The 17,750-nt window shown below is 35.3% G+C and overlaps 2 protein-coding genes across 2 annotated transcripts; one reads left to right on the top strand and one right to left on the bottom strand.

Annotated features, from left to right (window-relative positions):
- Window positions 1–3,918: 3,918 nt before the first annotated feature.
- On the top strand, window positions 3,919–7,861 carry LOC103838092 (signal peptide peptidase-like 2). Its single transcript, XM_009114511.3, has 14 exons — window positions 3,919–4,182; window positions 4,564–4,722; window positions 4,792–4,903; window positions 5,008–5,127; window positions 5,241–5,392; window positions 5,823–6,002; window positions 6,141–6,175; window positions 6,267–6,423; window positions 6,511–6,564; window positions 6,660–6,752; window positions 6,890–7,032; window positions 7,125–7,195; window positions 7,281–7,364; window positions 7,484–7,861. The coding sequence occupies exons 1-14, from the start codon at window positions 4,036–4,038 to the stop codon at window positions 7,594–7,596; spliced, it is 1,620 nt and encodes a 539-aa protein (XP_009112759.1). The 5' UTR covers window positions 3,919–4,035; the 3' UTR covers window positions 7,597–7,861.
- A 208-nt stretch (window positions 7,862–8,069) lies between these two features.
- On the bottom strand, window positions 8,070–12,728 carry LOC103838093 (mitogen-activated protein kinase kinase kinase YODA). Its single transcript, XM_009114512.3, has 12 exons — window positions 12,471–12,728; window positions 11,348–12,061; window positions 10,559–11,266; window positions 10,390–10,477; window positions 10,232–10,294; window positions 9,951–10,111; window positions 9,794–9,869; window positions 9,651–9,710; window positions 9,463–9,570; window positions 9,132–9,374; window positions 8,967–9,055; window positions 8,070–8,892 (listed from the first exon to the last, which is right to left on the bottom strand). Exons 2-12 carry the CDS (start codon window positions 11,866–11,868, stop codon window positions 8,397–8,399), a joined length of 2,613 nt encoding a protein of 870 aa, XP_009112760.1. The 5' UTR covers window positions 11,869–12,061; window positions 12,471–12,728; the 3' UTR covers window positions 8,070–8,396.
- Window positions 12,729–17,750: the final 5,022 nt, after the last annotated feature.

Genomic DNA, 17,750 nt, shown 5'->3' with positions numbered 1-17,750 from the left:
TAAAAAGTGTAATATAAGTTAAGATGGACCAACCTATTTTTCTAAGAATAGTATATTTTGTATAGTTATTTATTAAATAAGAATTTATAATCATACGGTTCTATGATCATTCATATCGTTTTATAACAAAATATTTAAATCATCGATAACAAAATTTTCAATCTGAAATCTTTAATAAGTTTATAATTTATAAATGTTCTTGAAAATTCATTGAAAGTGTTAATATTAAAATATTTATGTAATCTTATGGTATATAGTGTTTAATCTATATATATATATTTATTTTATTATTAAATGATATCTTTTACTTATATGGTTTTAAAATCATGTGTATCTTCTTATAATAAAAATGTTAAACCATTGATCATTGATTTTTAACATAATAATTTTAATAGTTTTAGACATTTATTGTCGTTTTTAAAAATTCAAAATATAACATATACGAAAAAATCTAAATTTTATTTTTATAGCTAATTTGATTGTTTAATTTATTTTAATAATATGAAATTAAGCAAAAAATGATGGAGGAGATATAAATTGTTATCAAATCTTTATTATTAAAATCATTAATTGTCATATATATTAGTCATTTATGGTAATTCCGTAGGTTTTATTTAAGGAAAGAAAATATCATATCATATCATTATATCATATAGTTTGACCAACTTATGTATCTAACAACATATAAAAATCTAATGTGGACCTACTTATTTTTCAATTGAATGTAATTGACTATCTAATTGAGTGCCACCTATGCATTGGGGCCTCTTTTAATTAATACAAAATTGAGGTTACATCTTTTCAAATGTTCTTCAATTAATATATAGGGGATATACACCTATATATAACGTACGCGTCGATGTAGGTGGATCGTATCTACTACATTATAGGGGTGGGCACTTTACCCGATACCCGAAGTGGCACCCGAACCCGATCCGAAAAAACCGAACCGAAATCCGAACCGAAGTAGCAAAATACCCGAACGGGTATTGAATAAGGAGAGATTGGATACCCGAACCCGAACGGATAATACCCGAACCCGAATGGATATCCGAAGATAACCGAACATATGTATAATTAACCTTATGTTTCTAGTTTATATCTCTCATTTTATATAAAATATTTATATTGATACTACACATACTTTAAGTTCATATGATATACATACAATTACGGAAAAAATGATTTGCTACTCACTTAAAATGCATGTCAAGTTTTTTATTTCAAAAATTAACAAAAAGTTATATCCAAAATTAAAAAAAAATAACTAAATTAATGCCTTTTTAGTTTTAAAATGTTATGTCCAAATCTATTAACCATTCAATCTATTAAAAATAAAAAATTAGTTAACTAAAAGTTATATTTTTAAATACAACAAACTTGAGAAATGAAAATTATAATTTTTTTTTTCAAAATCTAAATATCCGAACCCGACCCGAAATAACCGAATCCGAACTAAAAATACCCGAACCCGACCCGAAGTACAGAAATACCCGAACGGGTTCTAGACCTCTATACCGAAATACCCGAAAATCCGAAATACCCGATCCGAACCCGAACGGGTACCCGAACGCCCACCCCTAACTACATTCATGAACATCGTTTCCCATTATCGATGGAAGTTAATTACTTCAAATTCATAAAAGAAAGTTCCTTGCAATGGTGTACGTGTTGTTAGCCTTTTTAAATTTGAACCCATAATGTGTGGGGTTTAATGTTTTTTTGTTATGCTTTGGGCTTGCAAGGTTTAGTAGGTGGATTTAAAATAATTATGTCTGTGAGAAGAATTTTGGGCCTTAGAGAGGGGGATACGGGCCCATGATATTGAATCTTATTGTTAGATATTATTTAAAAGGCTAGCTTCCTACTGAGGAACACAATGATGTTGCCAAGAAAGCATAACTTAAGTTCAGATGCTTTTGTAATGTTTTTGTTGCTTTGTCTCCTTCCTCAAGATGGTGAAGAGCTTCATAATGGTAAGGAACCTTACCAAATTTGCTTGCGTTAGAAGGTAATACTTACCAAGTTGTTGAACAACAGTTGCTGGTGATAAATCTAGGGAGTAATATTGCACTGGTATAATTCGTTAGCTTTTGCTTAGATTATGAACGCCACTTTGTTCCACCAGTACCGAAGCATAACCAATTTTGGAAAGTCAAAATGTATGCTCATTTAGATATACTTCGCTTCAGTTTCATCGTAAGCACAAGTGCACAACACAACACTATGTCAATTGGCCTTTACATAAGACTTATCTCTCATGAACAGTTCATATAGGCATGTACTTATATGTTGATTGAGAGAAGTAAAATTTGTCAATACTCTTGAATTATTCTCTTTACATTATTATTCGTTGTTTTTTTTTTCAAGACGTTTGAAGGCGCCTATGAACAAATCCGGTGTACATGATTCTTTCACAACACAACTTGAAATGTAAACTATACAGTTGGGAAGTGAGCACCTCGCAGCCTTATTTGTTAGAAACAAAGCAATATGTTCAAGCTATTTACTGTACACGTCTTAGTTTCATATTTAATTATGATTTAATTATTATCTCCATATATATATATATATATACCGAGTCTTGGTGGTTAAATGACATGAGAGTAATATAACTATTAGTTTAAACTTAAACAGAATTCATAAGATTCTTTGAAAAAAGCATAGCAAACCCAAAATGAAATAGATAAAAAAGCGAGAATGATGCGAAAGCATTATTGAAATAGCTCTACATTTTAACATTTTGACCAAAAAAAGAAATAGCTACTACTGAGTCCATAAACTTCATTACCTATGCCGCTATGCCTATGCGATGCGTGCCTTGAAGTTGTTTGGGCATGAGGATTTTTCGTGTGACCACTTGACGTTGTTCCAATAGTTGGTGCTTTCATCCTTACTGGTTCCAATGATCTTTATCTGAACGGCCATTAAACATATATATCAGCATGAAGGTGATAGGAAAGAGTTCTATGATGATCTAGAAGAATGCCCCGATACATTACAATACGTCCATGAGCTTTCATCATTACCTTAAAGTTCTTCCGTTTAATTAGTTGAAAGGATGAAAATGGAAACAGGTTGCTTGAAAGATATAAGAGTTTGTTTTGTTTCTCATTGTATTATATGCAGCAGGGGAGAGAATGAGAGGAAGATTCTAAGTATGGAAGAAGATGTGTACTAACAAACGATAGTGTAACCGTGTAAGTGGTTGTGTATGTGTTGATTTAGAGATAGCCGGTGTGTTCTGTTTGGATTAACCAATTCAGACCGAACCAACAAAACCAAATTCGATCGAAACGGGCTCTCTTTGAAAAATAAAAATAAATTTAAACAGACGTTACGGTTTTTCTCAATTTGGTAAATAAATTTCTTAATCCTGAAGCTTGAGAAATTAGGAATACATGATTGAATGAACAATAAACTAAGCTTAGGTCTAGTGCTATATGTGACGTCGGTAAAACAAAATACTAGGAAATATTAGCATGGAATAGCCTTTTTTACTGAATAACCTATAGTATAAAATAAAAATTATTAATTTCTGGTCAGAAATTAAAAGAAGATTGACGATATCAATTAGTCGTCGGGTCCACCTGGAATCCAAATAATAAAGTAATATAATCGGAAATAATCAATATAAATAATGGTAATTTGATTAGACAAACAACAAAACAACATGGGTATGTCCGAGACAACAAACGTCAAATTCAGTATCGTTTTAGTTAACTGACGTATTCTAAACCTTTATATCATCCCAGTAGAAATTGCATCATCATATAATATAAACCGGTCCAGTAACGACCTAACGGCGTCGTTTGCCATTGCGTCCTCACCTTGATATTATACGCGCTTACGTCACATTCCACACACAATGATATTCCCATAAATGTAAATATTATTCCCATTTGTGTTTTTAATTAAATAAAAGCATCCCGTGTTTCACTCCTCTCTCTCTCTCTCTCTCACAGATCCTCGCTTCATTGTTTCTGCGTGTGATTTAAAAAGAAGTTGGTGAATCCTTGGGGGAGCAAGCATTCCATGGATTCCCTCCGATTTCTCCGGATTCTTCTCCTTTCCGCTTCGATCTTACTCGTCTCTCTCCTTTCTACTGTCACCGCCGGTGATATAGTTCATCAGGACGATTTAGCTCCGAAGAAGCCTGGCTGCGAAAACGACTTCGTTTTGGTACTCTTCTTACCCCCAATTCAGCCGCCTTTTCTTCTTCACTAGTTTCGAAGATTCCCTAACGAATTTTGATAATTCCCCTCTTTTCTGGGAGATTGGTTTGGTAACTTTCAAGTCTACTGTTTTAGCTTGTAGTTGATCTAAGTCATAGATTCCTCGATTCTGGGTTTTACCTCACTTTTGTACTCCTAAGAACTACTTAAAGTTGTGATTTTTTTTATTAGTTAAGTTGTGTACTCTCTTGTTTGTTCAAACTCTGTTTGTAGTGGAATCGATGAGTTTATGTTTATGATATGTACTGAAGTGACAAGTGGATTAAGATCTGGTGCAAAGTTTATGTTTTTTATTAATGATATGCCAACCACCTGCTTCTTCCCTTAGGTTAAAGTTCAAACGTGGATTGATGGTACTGAAGATGCTGAGTTTGTTGGCGTTGGTGCTAGATTCGGGAGGCGGATTGTCTCCAAGGAGAAGAACGCTAACCAGACACACGTTGTCTTTGCTAATCCTCGTGATTGTTGTTCACCTCTCAAGACTAAGGTATATAGTTGTGATTTGGTAATCAGTGCTTTATGTGATGCTGAAACTGAATATTTAAGCTTTTGTTAGCTTATTGGGGATGTTGTTATTGTGGACCGGGGCAACTGTCGGTTTACAGCTAAGGCTAATAATGCGGAAGCTGCTGGTGCCTCTGCTCTGCTTATCATTAATAACCAGAAAGGTTTGTTGATAACTTGTTTTCACTTATACTGACTTTTAAAATTGTCTTATTGATTTGATCTTATTGTAGCAGTCACTTATATGTTTTTCTGGTTTGTTTGATAGAACTTTACAAAATGGTTTGTGAACCGGATGAAACGGATTTAGACATTCAGATTCCTGCCGTCATGCTCCCACAAGACGCTGGTGCAACCTTGGAAAAAATGCTTATCAACAGTTCTAAAGGTACCTCATCATAGATATGATAATCTGTTCAGCTTTTTCCTTTTCTTTTCTAATCATGATATGCTTCAGAACCATTCGTTTATTATGAATCGAATCTTCCGTACTTTTTGTAGTGTCGGTGCAGCTTTACTCCCCAAGACGACCAGCTGTTGATGTAGCCGAAGTCTTTTTGTGGTTAATGGCTATTGGGACCATTTTATGTGCATCTTATTGGTCCGCATGGAGTGCACGAGAAGCAGCTATTGAACATGATAAGCTACTCAAGGTTTGTACTTATTTGGGAATACTAGTGTTAGGCTAGGAACACTTGGTTGAATAGGTAAAAGGATAACGTAAGTTGACAATAATTAAGTCCCTTCCCCTTCTTATGGAATTCTAATGATGAAAGGGACAAAGTAGTTGGTAACTTGGTTCGGCCGAGGAAGTAAAGTCATTTATAACACATTGAACAATACTTTGCCATTTCTTTACCATTTTACTTTCCTATTTTCGGAAATGCTGTGTCAGCATAAAATCCCAAGAAATGGATAGGTAACAGATGGCTTTTCTAATGAACTGGGCCCCTCCTTGTGGCATTTGTCTACTTTTGAGAAAACATTCACATGGCGTTGTTTATGGTTTTATTGTCAGTGTTATTGGTCTTACGTAATTATTCTTACTTCTAATAATTTGTTTTCTTTGTTGCAAAAATGTAGGATGCTATAGACGAAATCCCTAGCACGAATGATGGGGGTAGTGGTGTCGTAGAGATCAATACTCTTTCAGCTATTTGTTTCGTATTTCTTGCTTCGGGCTTCCTGGTTGTTCTTTACAAGCTTATGTCTTATTGGTTTGTGGAGCTTCTTGTGGTTGTTTTCTGCATTGGTGGTGTTGAGGTACCAACTTATTTTTTAGTTCTGTTCTTTTATCTGCATTTTCTCAGTTTGAGTCTGTTCCGACTTATGATCCTACTTAAATTGATTTGACAAACCGGTTTGAAGTCTTATATGGGTTTGTACCTTTTCTATCTTCAGGGTTTGCAAACTTGCCTTGTCGCTTTGCTATCAAGGTAAAAGCATGTTTCCTTTCAACACCTATGCTCTCGAATGCACTTGTTGGAGAATGTCATTGATTGTGTTCTTTCTCTTTTTTTTTTGCAGATGGTTCCAGCGTGCAGGAGATTCTTACATAAAAGTTCCTTTCCTTGGACCTATCTCTTATCTGACTCTTGCAGTTTCTCCTTTCTGCATTGTCTTTGCTGTTTTATGGGCTGTTTACCGAGAGCGTTCCTTAGCTTGGATTGGCCAAGATGTTCTTGTAAGGATTGCAGCCCCATACGATTTCATTTTCAACTACAATCCAATTCTGTCAGATGGGATTTGACATTGTTGTTCTATTGACTAGGGGATCGCATTGATCATCACAGTATTACAGATTGTTCATGTCCCGAATCTTAAGGTATTATCTCATCTCAATCTTTCCATCTTAGAGTTTCCATAAAGTCTCTGGAGGTATGTGAAGATTCTAATAATGCCACATATCGTTTGGAACAGGTAGGGACAGTTCTACTCAGCTGTGCCTTCTTGTACGACATCTTCTGGGTGTTTGTCTCCAAGAAGTTGTTCCACGAAAGCGTAATGATTGTCGTAAGTAACCAACTAATCAGCTAACCATCATTTCCATAGAGTATCCATCAATGCTTAAACTCAAATTCTCGTTTTGAAATCTTCATTTCACCCCATAGATTAAAAAAAATGTAATGTTGCTTGGTTCTTCATTGCAGGTAGCACGTGGGGATAAAAGCGGAGAAGATGGTATCCCTATGCTCCTGAAGATTCCACGCATGTTTGATCCATGGGGAGGCTACAGCATTATTGGATTCGGTGATATTCTTTTGCCCGGTTTGCTAATCGCATTTGCTCTCAGGTCCAAAAGCTTTTCACTCTCTCTATCTTATAAACCATCACAGAGTTTCCTTTCATCGAGTTCCAAGCTTTCCTAATAATTTGATCTTGCAGATATGACTGGTTAGCTAACAAGACTCTTCGAACCGGCTATTTTATATGGGCAATGGTTGCCTACGGATTAGGTAAAAATCACACACACATCCGCATAATCTCACTGGTTTCTTATCTCGTTTTCTTGACAATCATTTGACCATTTGGAAACCGCAGGTCTTTTGATTACTTACGTTGCTCTAAACCTAATGGATGGACATGGCCAACCAGCATTGCTCTACATTGTCCCTTTTACTCTCGGTAAGCTGGGAGGAAATCTCTCTCTCTCTCTCTCTCTCTCTCTCTCTCTCTCTCTCTTATTCCCTCTCCATAACGTGCATCGAATGAGTATTGAGAGAAACCTCGTGATGAAAATATAGGAACAATGTTAACACTAGCTCGAAAACGAGATGATCTTTGGATTCTATGGACGAAAGGAGAGCCAGAAAGGGCATGTCCTCACCACGTTAGGCTTGAACAGTGCTCTGAGTAGACGACCTCACGAATTAATGGATACAAGAGATATATATCAAAAAGCCTTTCGGGTTTGTAACCAATGTAACTTAAGATGTAAGATTCTTATCCTCTCCAGTCAATTTATGTTTGCTTATGTTACTTACATCGTCATCATTGAAGAAGAATCCATGATCGTTCTGTGTCTATATGGTTTGTTTCTTTTGTAAGAGAAGAGTGTTGTATATACACGTAGTACAAACATGTTAAAGCTATCAATATCAATATATCATTGTGTTGGACAATTTTGTGATCTAAATAATCATTATCTTGCTGACTTGATTTTTCATTTTTCATTTTCGTCTAAAATGGAAGAGTGTGAAAGAGAGTGCACTTGTAATCTAAATTGGAATTTTCTTACAATAAAAAAAGTAGATTAACATCAAATGAGTTTAAAGTTGCTTGCCCTCTCTTTCGTCTCCTTCTCATCATCCGCAACAAACCAGGGCCATATAAAAGAAAGAGAGGGAAATAGACGAATTAGATGAAAGATTTAATTTCTGTTCTATACACAAAATCAATTTTTTGGTTGTTGATCTCTCTTCTCTCTCTTCTCCTCTCACTTCCATCTATCCTCAAGAGAACAAGAAAGACAAGATAAAGAGCTCTTCAGATTTTCCAACAAAACAAAAAAAACGAATCCTCATTTCTTGATATTATCCAATGGTTCAAGGTTGTCCTCACGGCTCATTCACCCTAATCCCTGAGATTCTAACCCTTCCGGCTGTGTTGTGATTCCGAAGTCAGGGAGGAATCTCTGCCAGCTATATGTTTGTTTGGTTAGGGTCCTCTGTTTGTCGAGCCGGGAGGAGTTGAAAAACCGGGTCTCAGATTAAGGGACTTCAGTTTCAGATGCTCGCTTAATAGCTGCTGTGAGACATGATCAGACAGGACTGGTTGGTTGTCCTTGTTCCAATTATAGCCTGGTTGGATTGAACCGTTGTTGTCCCAAAATACATGAGGCGGCGTCCTTGGACTACTCCGAGGCTGTCTAGGCTCCTGAAAGTAACTGTTGGTGTAGAAGTTTCCTGCACTTCCCGGGCTTCTGCTTGATCCTATCCCTTCTTGCAACAAGTTGATTGTAGTTTGTCTTTGGTGATGGAAAGGGATGGCTCCACCCCCCGCGGTTAAAGGTGTTGATGAGCCGGAGAGAACGTGGGGACTAGATATCGGGGATGGAGACCTTCTTCCGCTAATGTGTGGCGAATGCGAGTGAAAAATTGGACTACCGACTGGTGAAATGGGACACGACATGTTCCTAGGAGACTGGGATGTACTGTGACCAAAAGGAGGAACGTTAAGCCACATAGATGTTTAGATGCTTAGAAAATGAAGGGGCTAATAAGGTACCTGAATCCCAAGCCAGGTTTTAATCCTTTCTGCTGGTAATTGCTTGTATCTTCCGAGTCTAATGGGAGGCTCCTTGCGTGTCCAATGTCCTAAAAAACAGACAGATTTGTGAGGCAACCAGAAGTACAGAGATTTTAGAATTGAGGAAAAGACGAGATTCTATACCAGTGATCTCATGGTGCTTGAAGCAACTACATTCATAGATTCTGCAGACTCTGCACTCACAAGAGGCCTTTCCAACGGCATCACGTTTCTAACAAAAGCGTGCTCTAAAAGCTGAGCAGCTGTTGGACGATTTGCTGGGTTTCTTTGTAGGCACTTTCTCACAAAATCCTTCCCTTCTTCGGATAAATGATTAGGGATATCCGGAAGGTCCTTGCTGTTTCCAATCTTGAACATAGCAGGAACCTGTAAAGAAACTCATACGCATGAGAATGGAAAAGAAAAGATTCACTTCGCTAAATCTCCCGTTTTTTACTACTTGTAATTAACTAACCCCTTCATACTGGCTCCATGGAGGTTTCGTGGTAGCCATTTCTAAAACTGTACATCCCAGACTCCATATGTCGACCGCAAGGTTACTCCCACTTGAGTTCTGTATCACCTGATATCCATAACGCAAGGTATAAAGCATCAACATATAGCCTATAAACATGAAACCGATGTTTGTAGCAGCAGACTTGCCTCAGGTGCCATCCAATATGGGCTTCCCTTGAATGATAAAGGACCAGATTGCGCAGTAATCTGCATTTTGTTCATGAATTTGTATTAGCGTTATGCAAACATGTCTAAACAAGGGCACAAGATTGAAGGGAACATATCCATACATGTTTTGCCATCCCAAAATCAGCCACTTTTACTCGTCCATGAGGATCCACCAATATATTTGCTCCTTTAATGTCCCTGAACAAAGTCAAAAGCCATATTCACTTAATTCTCCATTGAAGGAAACCGATGAATCAGGAGAATGAATAGAAGGCTCACCTATGAACAGTGTTCTTGGCGTGCAAGTACGCGAGCCCTGATAAAATTTGTTGTGTGTAGTTACGGATTGCATTCTCACCGAACTGTCCATACTCCTGAAGAAGCTTATAGATAGAACCACCAGAGACATACTCCAGATATATATACAATTTGTCATCTACCTGTATGGGGGCAAGGATGTAAGAGAAGCATAGTCATTTCCATGAAATAGTTCAGCTGAAACAGCTAATAATATCGATATCAGGGAACAAAAAGATCCACAAAATATCTCTAAGACTTACGGTTTCAGAGCCATAATACTGCACTATATTAGGGTGTCTTAAACGGCTTAGAACTGCAATCTCCTGTGAGAGACAATTATTGAAAAATAAACTTAAATGTTAGAAACTTAAAGATACTTATTTCACTCAAAAGAGCAGTTTGATGATTTGTAATTCACCTGGCCTAATTGTTGGGCACTCTCCCTTGACTTGGCATCATCTGAGCATAGAGTAACCTCTTTCATTGCACACATCTCACCACTTTCACTGAGTAAGAAAACAGCCGATCAAAACCAGGAGTAGCATAGAAACTAAACATGCAACGTATTTTCAATTAGAATTACAAACCTGTTGAAACCAAGATACACATGTCCAAAACTGCCCATCCCCAGCAATCTCCCTTTTTTCCATCGCGATCCAGGACTCACTGTGGCCTCTGCCCTTGCTGGACTACGGGGCACAGACGGCGATGTAGCTGCTGAATACGTCGGAGACAACGGAAAAGTATTTGATATTAATAACGGCGGGAGAGGCAGACGATGGCTTTGCTGTTTGTTATCATCAAGCCGTCTAGTAGGAGAGCCAGTGGTTGATCCTCCAGCTCGAGGATGAAGAGGCGTAACGGCGCCACTCTGTATTCTTGAGCTAGGACCAGGACTCGTCATTCTTGGGCTAGGCACAGGGGAACATTCAGGGCTACACCTGCTCTGAGGCCAAAACAGCTGAGTAGACATATCTCCACCGATGGAATTGTTACCCGAGTTGTAACCTGAACCTGGGCTCGAGCACTGTCCAGATCCAAGCAAGGAAACATCTGGATATGGTTTGCCAATCAACAACCCATGGTTTGAGACCTGATCTGGAACAAATGATCTCATTGGACTCCTGGAAGGACTAGACAACAAGCTATCCGGAGCACTGCAGAGCACTAGGTCCCGTTTTGGGATTTGTAGATTCTTCACATGAGTCCCCAGAGGTCTCCGGTTTTTATTGGACAGATTTGGGACAGGCTTGAACATCTCAGCTGAGTTTTTGTTACTATGTATTGGCTGATCCCTATACATATAGAATAGGATAACAACATGTTTAGATATAGCAAGCCAGAGAGTGAGATAGATAGAGAGAGAGAGAGCTCACCTTGAGGAAATGTTTAGTGCAGTTCTGTTCCCATTCTCACAATCAGAAGCCAATGGACTAAGAATAGAATCAGATGGATTGTCACCCACAGAACTTCCACTAGACACAGAAGCAGTGGTGAAATCAGCCTCAGCACCGCTGCTATCAGGCACATTTGAAGCACCACCATGGGGCTTTGGAAGTGGCAAACTCGCATTGGAACCTGGCCTCTGCGAACCAGAATCAATGCGAGTTACAGCAGTACGGAGAGCAGGACGAGGAAGAGGCACAGCAGGAGATCTTGCTGCAAAACTCTGACAGCGTGAAACCCGAGTGGAAGGAGATGGAGATCTTGAAGGTAGTCTAGATATAGCTCCTCTTTGTGATACAATCTCATCACGTCGTCTACGTGACTTTCTTGATCGACAGCTAGACTTATCCTCAGACCCAAAACCCAGTTTCCGGTTAAAGGCATCGATAATACTCTCCTTGCTGGATTTCTTCTTTTCATCTTTAGATGAATGTTTACTCCACCAAGGCATGGTCTTTCCAGCAAACTATATATAACTCCTTTTTTTAAAAGATGTAGTTCAGTTCCACACTAGAAAGAAACTATCCTTTTGACCACTTCAGAGATCATACTCGGTTGACCCAACAGAGGTCAACAATTGAATAGAAGTCCCATTTTTATAATCCCACTGGCGTCTGACCAATTCAGAGAAGCAGCTGAAAGATCTGATTACAAAAATAAAACACAAAGTTAGGGTTTCAGCTCCAACATTCTGATACTAGCAAACAAACAAAAAAACCCAATGATTCTGAGAGATTTATATCTATGAGAATCTCATCGTACAGCTAAGCGTTACTGAGCTAGCTTTGAAAAATGAATGTGATCATCTTCTACCTTAGCTAGTCTGAGATCCACTGCCAACAGTACACTTAAAGTTTGAACCTTTTCAACAGATCTACACAGACAAGTTCCATTAAAGGAAACCCAGAAACAGCAGATGATAAACCCATAAAGAGAACCATTCAATCTCAATTGCTCAAATCCACACACAGACAAAAAAACCCAAATCAAAAGTTCAAAACTTTCAGGGTGAAATCGATCATGGAAGGTGCTTAATCGAGACCTAGTTCTTACCAAATCACCAGATTTTTCAGCAACTTGAATCGAAATAAGCTGAGAGTCGGAGGAGCAATCGAGAATCCAGGAAGGCGTCAGATCCCTAAATTGATGCTGACAAGTGAATACAGCTTACACTTGCAGTGATAGACTCTCTCTTTCAGAAGTGAGGAGATAACGAAGACGAAGAGGTGTAGAGAGAGAGAGAGAGAATAAGAAGTGTAGAGAGAGAGCGCGTTCGAAGAAAGCATTCACTCTCAGATTTCTTCCTTGTTGCTGCGTTAATCTATTTAGTAACTGATATAATGATACTTACTCATTATTGGGATTTATTTGTGTTTAATGATTATTATTTTATCTTTTTAAAGCTTTTTTTTTTATTTATGGAAAAAAGACAACGTGAAAGGAAAACATACTGAAATGACAAAGCTCTGATTGTATTCTGCTTTTACAGATTTTTATTTTGTTTTTCATATTTGATGGGCACAAGTATTATCAAAATGTCATTTATTTTTGAAAGTTCAATTGTATGATCGATAAAAGATATTTGTAGGTGTTTATTCTTTTAAAACTGGTTTTTATAAATATTTATATCTTCTATCGATTAGGTTGATGGATACGAATATTTTGTTTCTTAGTTGTCTCTTAGTATTTTATTAATCAATGCTAAGTTTGCTTAATTGATAGTTTTTTTGGTAATTATGGACAAATGTGGGAAGAAATATCACATTACTCCCAAATCATTGGGTGCCGTTTAGAAACTACCATACTTGATAGATTCAGATATCAAACAAATATCATCTTTTACTTCATGTGCATGATTGATCAATAAAAAAACACAAATCTGAGAGAAACTTGATTTTTCTCATGTTAAATGTAGATACAAAGATTTTGCCAAAAATAGATAATAATAATAATAATAAGATTAGAATACACAACATTACGACTAAATATATAAGAAAAAACTGTTACTAATCAAAAATATAAGAAAACAAACACAAACACCAAAATAAAAAGCATATTTTATTTGTTTACATTATGGTAATCAACATCTCTGCTGATAAATTATCCGTCTATTAAAACATTTTTTTAGAATTTATTCCGTTAAAACAGAATCATTATGAAAAAATCACCATACAAAATTGTTATAGATGAACCAATTCATTAGTAACTCAACAAAGCTAATATATATATATATATATATATATTATATTTTCTTTCTCTAACGAATTATTTAAAATCCTAATTGTGTGGTTCATAAACCAATATTTTATAGATTTGTTTTCAAATGTTATACCAACATTATGATAATGTAACCATGTTATCTCTTCCCGTTGCATATTACTTTGGATTTAACATAAACATCTTCAAGTATTAAGCAGTCACTTTTATGCTAAGATAACATAACCATATATATACGGTAAACCGGTTACATTATTATAGTTTACATTAACATATGCAGAATGGGATAAATTAAATTTAACCGATTCTATTTCTGTCCATTTAACATGGAACATTCTCATGATAATACATTACCAATTCAAACCTACCGCTATCGTGTATACTTTTATAATAAACTAACCATCTTTTATATTTTCCGTTTATACTAACGAAGATATGTTTATGACATGACTTACATGAACAGAAAACACTAATTAATTAAAATACTTTGTATTGCCATTTTCTATCATTATTATTTTCTTATCATCAACTTAAACAGATTTATACTGACTTTATCTAAACTATACTATCAGCTATGCATTCATATGAACGACGAAAAATAGTTATTTCTACGTGCTAGACTATCCGCCTTTGAATTCTGCAGTACATAAATGATCTCTAAGCTGAGAAAAATTTTTTAGAGGGTATTGATGTCTTCCAAATAACTTGTAAAAGATAGTCATTCTTTTCTTCTGGTTCCGAAATCATATTCACCAATTGAGAACAATTTGTTGCAAACATGATCTGAAACTGACGTAAATTTCTCATACACTCCATTGCTCAGAGTAGTGCCTCCACCTCCAAATGAAGAGGGGATAGACTAGCCCTAACATTTCTTGTCCCCATCAAACCATCAAATCCTTCTAGAGTACTATATCAACCTTGTCATTGTCATGAAAAAAATTCATTATCTTTTCAAAAACCATCTGTGAAACACCATCACCCTGGAATTGACGGTATATTCACAACCTCTATATTTTGTGTTGTCCTCTGTGTGTTCAACACTTATGCTTTATCCCAATGTATTGATTCTGTTTCTGCAAATTTGAACATTTCTCTGGGATCAATGTCCAAATTACCTATTACTTTTTCCTTGAACTGAGGATTCTGACATACATTTAGAACCAAATATTTGCATGTATATTAAGCCAATACTAACCAAATCATTTATGTGGTTTAAAAACATAAACATATCATTATATATTTGAGGTGTTGTATTTTTAAAAATATATCAATACAAAATACCTTTATATCATATCAAATTGCTTATAAATATATATATATATATATTATATGCTATATATATACACACAAATGTATATAATAATAACCTATTTCTTATACCAAATCTAAATAATAATTTCGATCATAAAATATTTTCTATAAGTATTATTGGAAAGGAATTACAATTTCTGTACAGTATATTTTTATATATTCCAAATTTCTTATATTTAATAGTAACCTATATATTATTACTATATTTACTATATTAAATATAAAGATATTTCGACAATCTTGTAATTTTAGAGAATACTTTGGTATATTACGATAGATACAAATACATTTTTTTAACATCAATCAATAAATTTAAAATCAATAATTTGATAAATGTTTCTGTAAACCATTTGTGAAGAGATTCATATGGCGACACTATAATATTTACATCATATTTTCCAAAATCGACTTCTTTATTATCGATTTAAATTATTTTATAGATTATTTATCATCATGTGAAAAGCACAGTACAAATTATATAGGCCAGAAATATTCAGACTGGACTGTAATTAATATATATATATATATATATATATATATATGGACACAACACTATCATAACAGAAGACTTAATAATCCAACAAAACGTTACAAGTTAACCAAATTTTATTCTATTTTGCAAAAAAAAATCTGCATTTTAATGCGGATATTATCCTAATTTAATTTATTTTTGCCAAACTGTTTATAATAATATAAATATTACTAAAATGATATTTGAAAAAGTTATCAGTTATGGTCTATAAGTTTCAAAATACAACAAAATATGCAAGCTTATAAAAACAAAATTGATGTTTGAAAGAAATCTAAAAATTATGTCCAACAAATCCTAAAATCATTAGAACGTCCAAAATGTTGTATTGTGAATTTAGTACAAAGAAGATTCCAAATAGTTTTCAAATACAAACCTACCCCAAAATTTTAAAACGGTTGCACGATTTTAACTCATAGAGCCAATAAAATATGATGATTCTCTTGTAATAATGCTTTACAAAAACATCTAACAAATCTTAGAACAAAAAATATCCAATAGTATACGTATAAGCTTATGTCAGCATTCTTCCAAAACATGTTTTAATTAAAAGATTAAAACATTTTTTTTTTTTGAAAAAGGGCTTTCAATACGCACGCATCTTTGTTTCTACCTGAAGAGGATGAGCGAAAAATAATAAAAAGAAAATAAAGGAAAAGGAAGAGTGGCACAACCGGCAGCTAGACAACCACCGGGCTGGCCTTGGGTGACTGATAACTTGATTTGCAATGGATATTATTATTCCTGATTTGTGTTAACTTAATTGTTGAATTGCCAAATTGGTGCTTTATATATGTATTATCCTCAGATATGGGAATAATACGTAAATACTTTCAAAGCATTGGGTGCCTAGTGAAAAGAAAAACGCAAAAAAGTATGTGACAGGAGGACGCATGATGTGTTCCAACACGTCACTTAATCCACCTCGAGTCCTTGATGGTCCGATCGGAGAATGGTGATGTCACCTAAGGCTTTTGTAGGACGCGTTATCATCTCTAAAGCACATACCAAAATGTATAAAATGAATGAATCATCCATGATAATTGTTATTATAAAGTTAAGGTACGTGTATAGGCTATAAACACGACTTACAAATATATACTAGTTTATGCATCAACAGATTTATGAAGATTATATTAGGTAGACAGCATGTCAAAGTATTTGAAGATATGATTCTGTTAGAATAATACAGTTTACGATATATTTTATCTAAATCTAATAATGTATTCGTCACTCTATGATTAAATATTACTTTAATTACAATATTGGTATGTTTACTTAATCATTGTTTCTGTTGCTTTCAACAGAAGAAAATCAAGAATGTTTATCTTTAAAATGAGAAACAAAGCTCAAATAAGAAAATTCACATACATATAGATCCGAAATAAACACTAACTAAACCTAAAATTCTGTTTATAATCCCAGAAAAGGGTTCAAAAGATAAAACAGATCAATCTCATTGGCTTACAATATTATAAATAAGTATGAACTCTTGTATTATACTATTTTCTTAGCGTAAATTTAAAAGAGAAAAAGCAAGTGTGAACTCATGCAACTCGAGTATATAGAAACCGTAATTAAATAAACATCATATCTTAATAAAAATTTCATAGAGATTTCAATTAACTAATAATATATCCGACTGGTATGTACCTAAACATGGCCCTTTTGAAAACTAAAACATCTAAGATTTTTCAAATTTAATAGACAAAAGCCATATAGAACAACTAACACCATCAAAAATTTTATTATGAAACCAAAAAGGAGAAGAATTCTGGTTGGATTGGATTGGAGACGGCAATTTTCGGTTTAGTCCTTCAAATAACGGCATCATCGTTTGGTGGTTCTCTCTTGTGCCGAAAAGGTATCTTCTGTCGGATGTTTCGGGTTAGCTCGTGTTTGGATTCTTGATCTGGTTTCATGTTTAGGCAGGGATGTCGGAAGTTGTAGGCGCTGTTGTTTCAAGGTTGGAGGGCACCTTTCTCTCCGGTAGCTCTTGGTGCCCGGTTCTCTTGTCCTTGACCATCTCAGTTTCTTTTGGTCTGGGCTCTTCTTGTTGCTTAGCTGACTCTAGGCTTTGCTCCGCTTTCTTTTACGGGTTCTGTTCATGGCCGTATTAGGGTTTGTTGTTTAGTTTCAATTTTTGTATTCTGTTATAAGTTCTCTATGTAATTTTTGTCACAATTAAAAATTTGGTACAAAATTTAACATTTTGCCAAAAAAAAGAAGAAGAATTTATCCCTAAGATCCTGAGCATGATCATCACAAATCTC

This window comes from Brassica rapa, chromosome A09, assembly GCF_000309985.2.
Source record: "Brassica rapa cultivar Chiifu-401-42 chromosome A09, CAAS_Brap_v3.01, whole genome shotgun sequence".
NCBI lineage: Eukaryota > Viridiplantae > Streptophyta > Magnoliopsida > Brassicales > Brassicaceae > Brassica > Brassica rapa.
The sequence above is the reverse complement of the archived record's forward strand: the minus strand, read 5'-3'. Positions and strand labels throughout refer to the sequence as shown.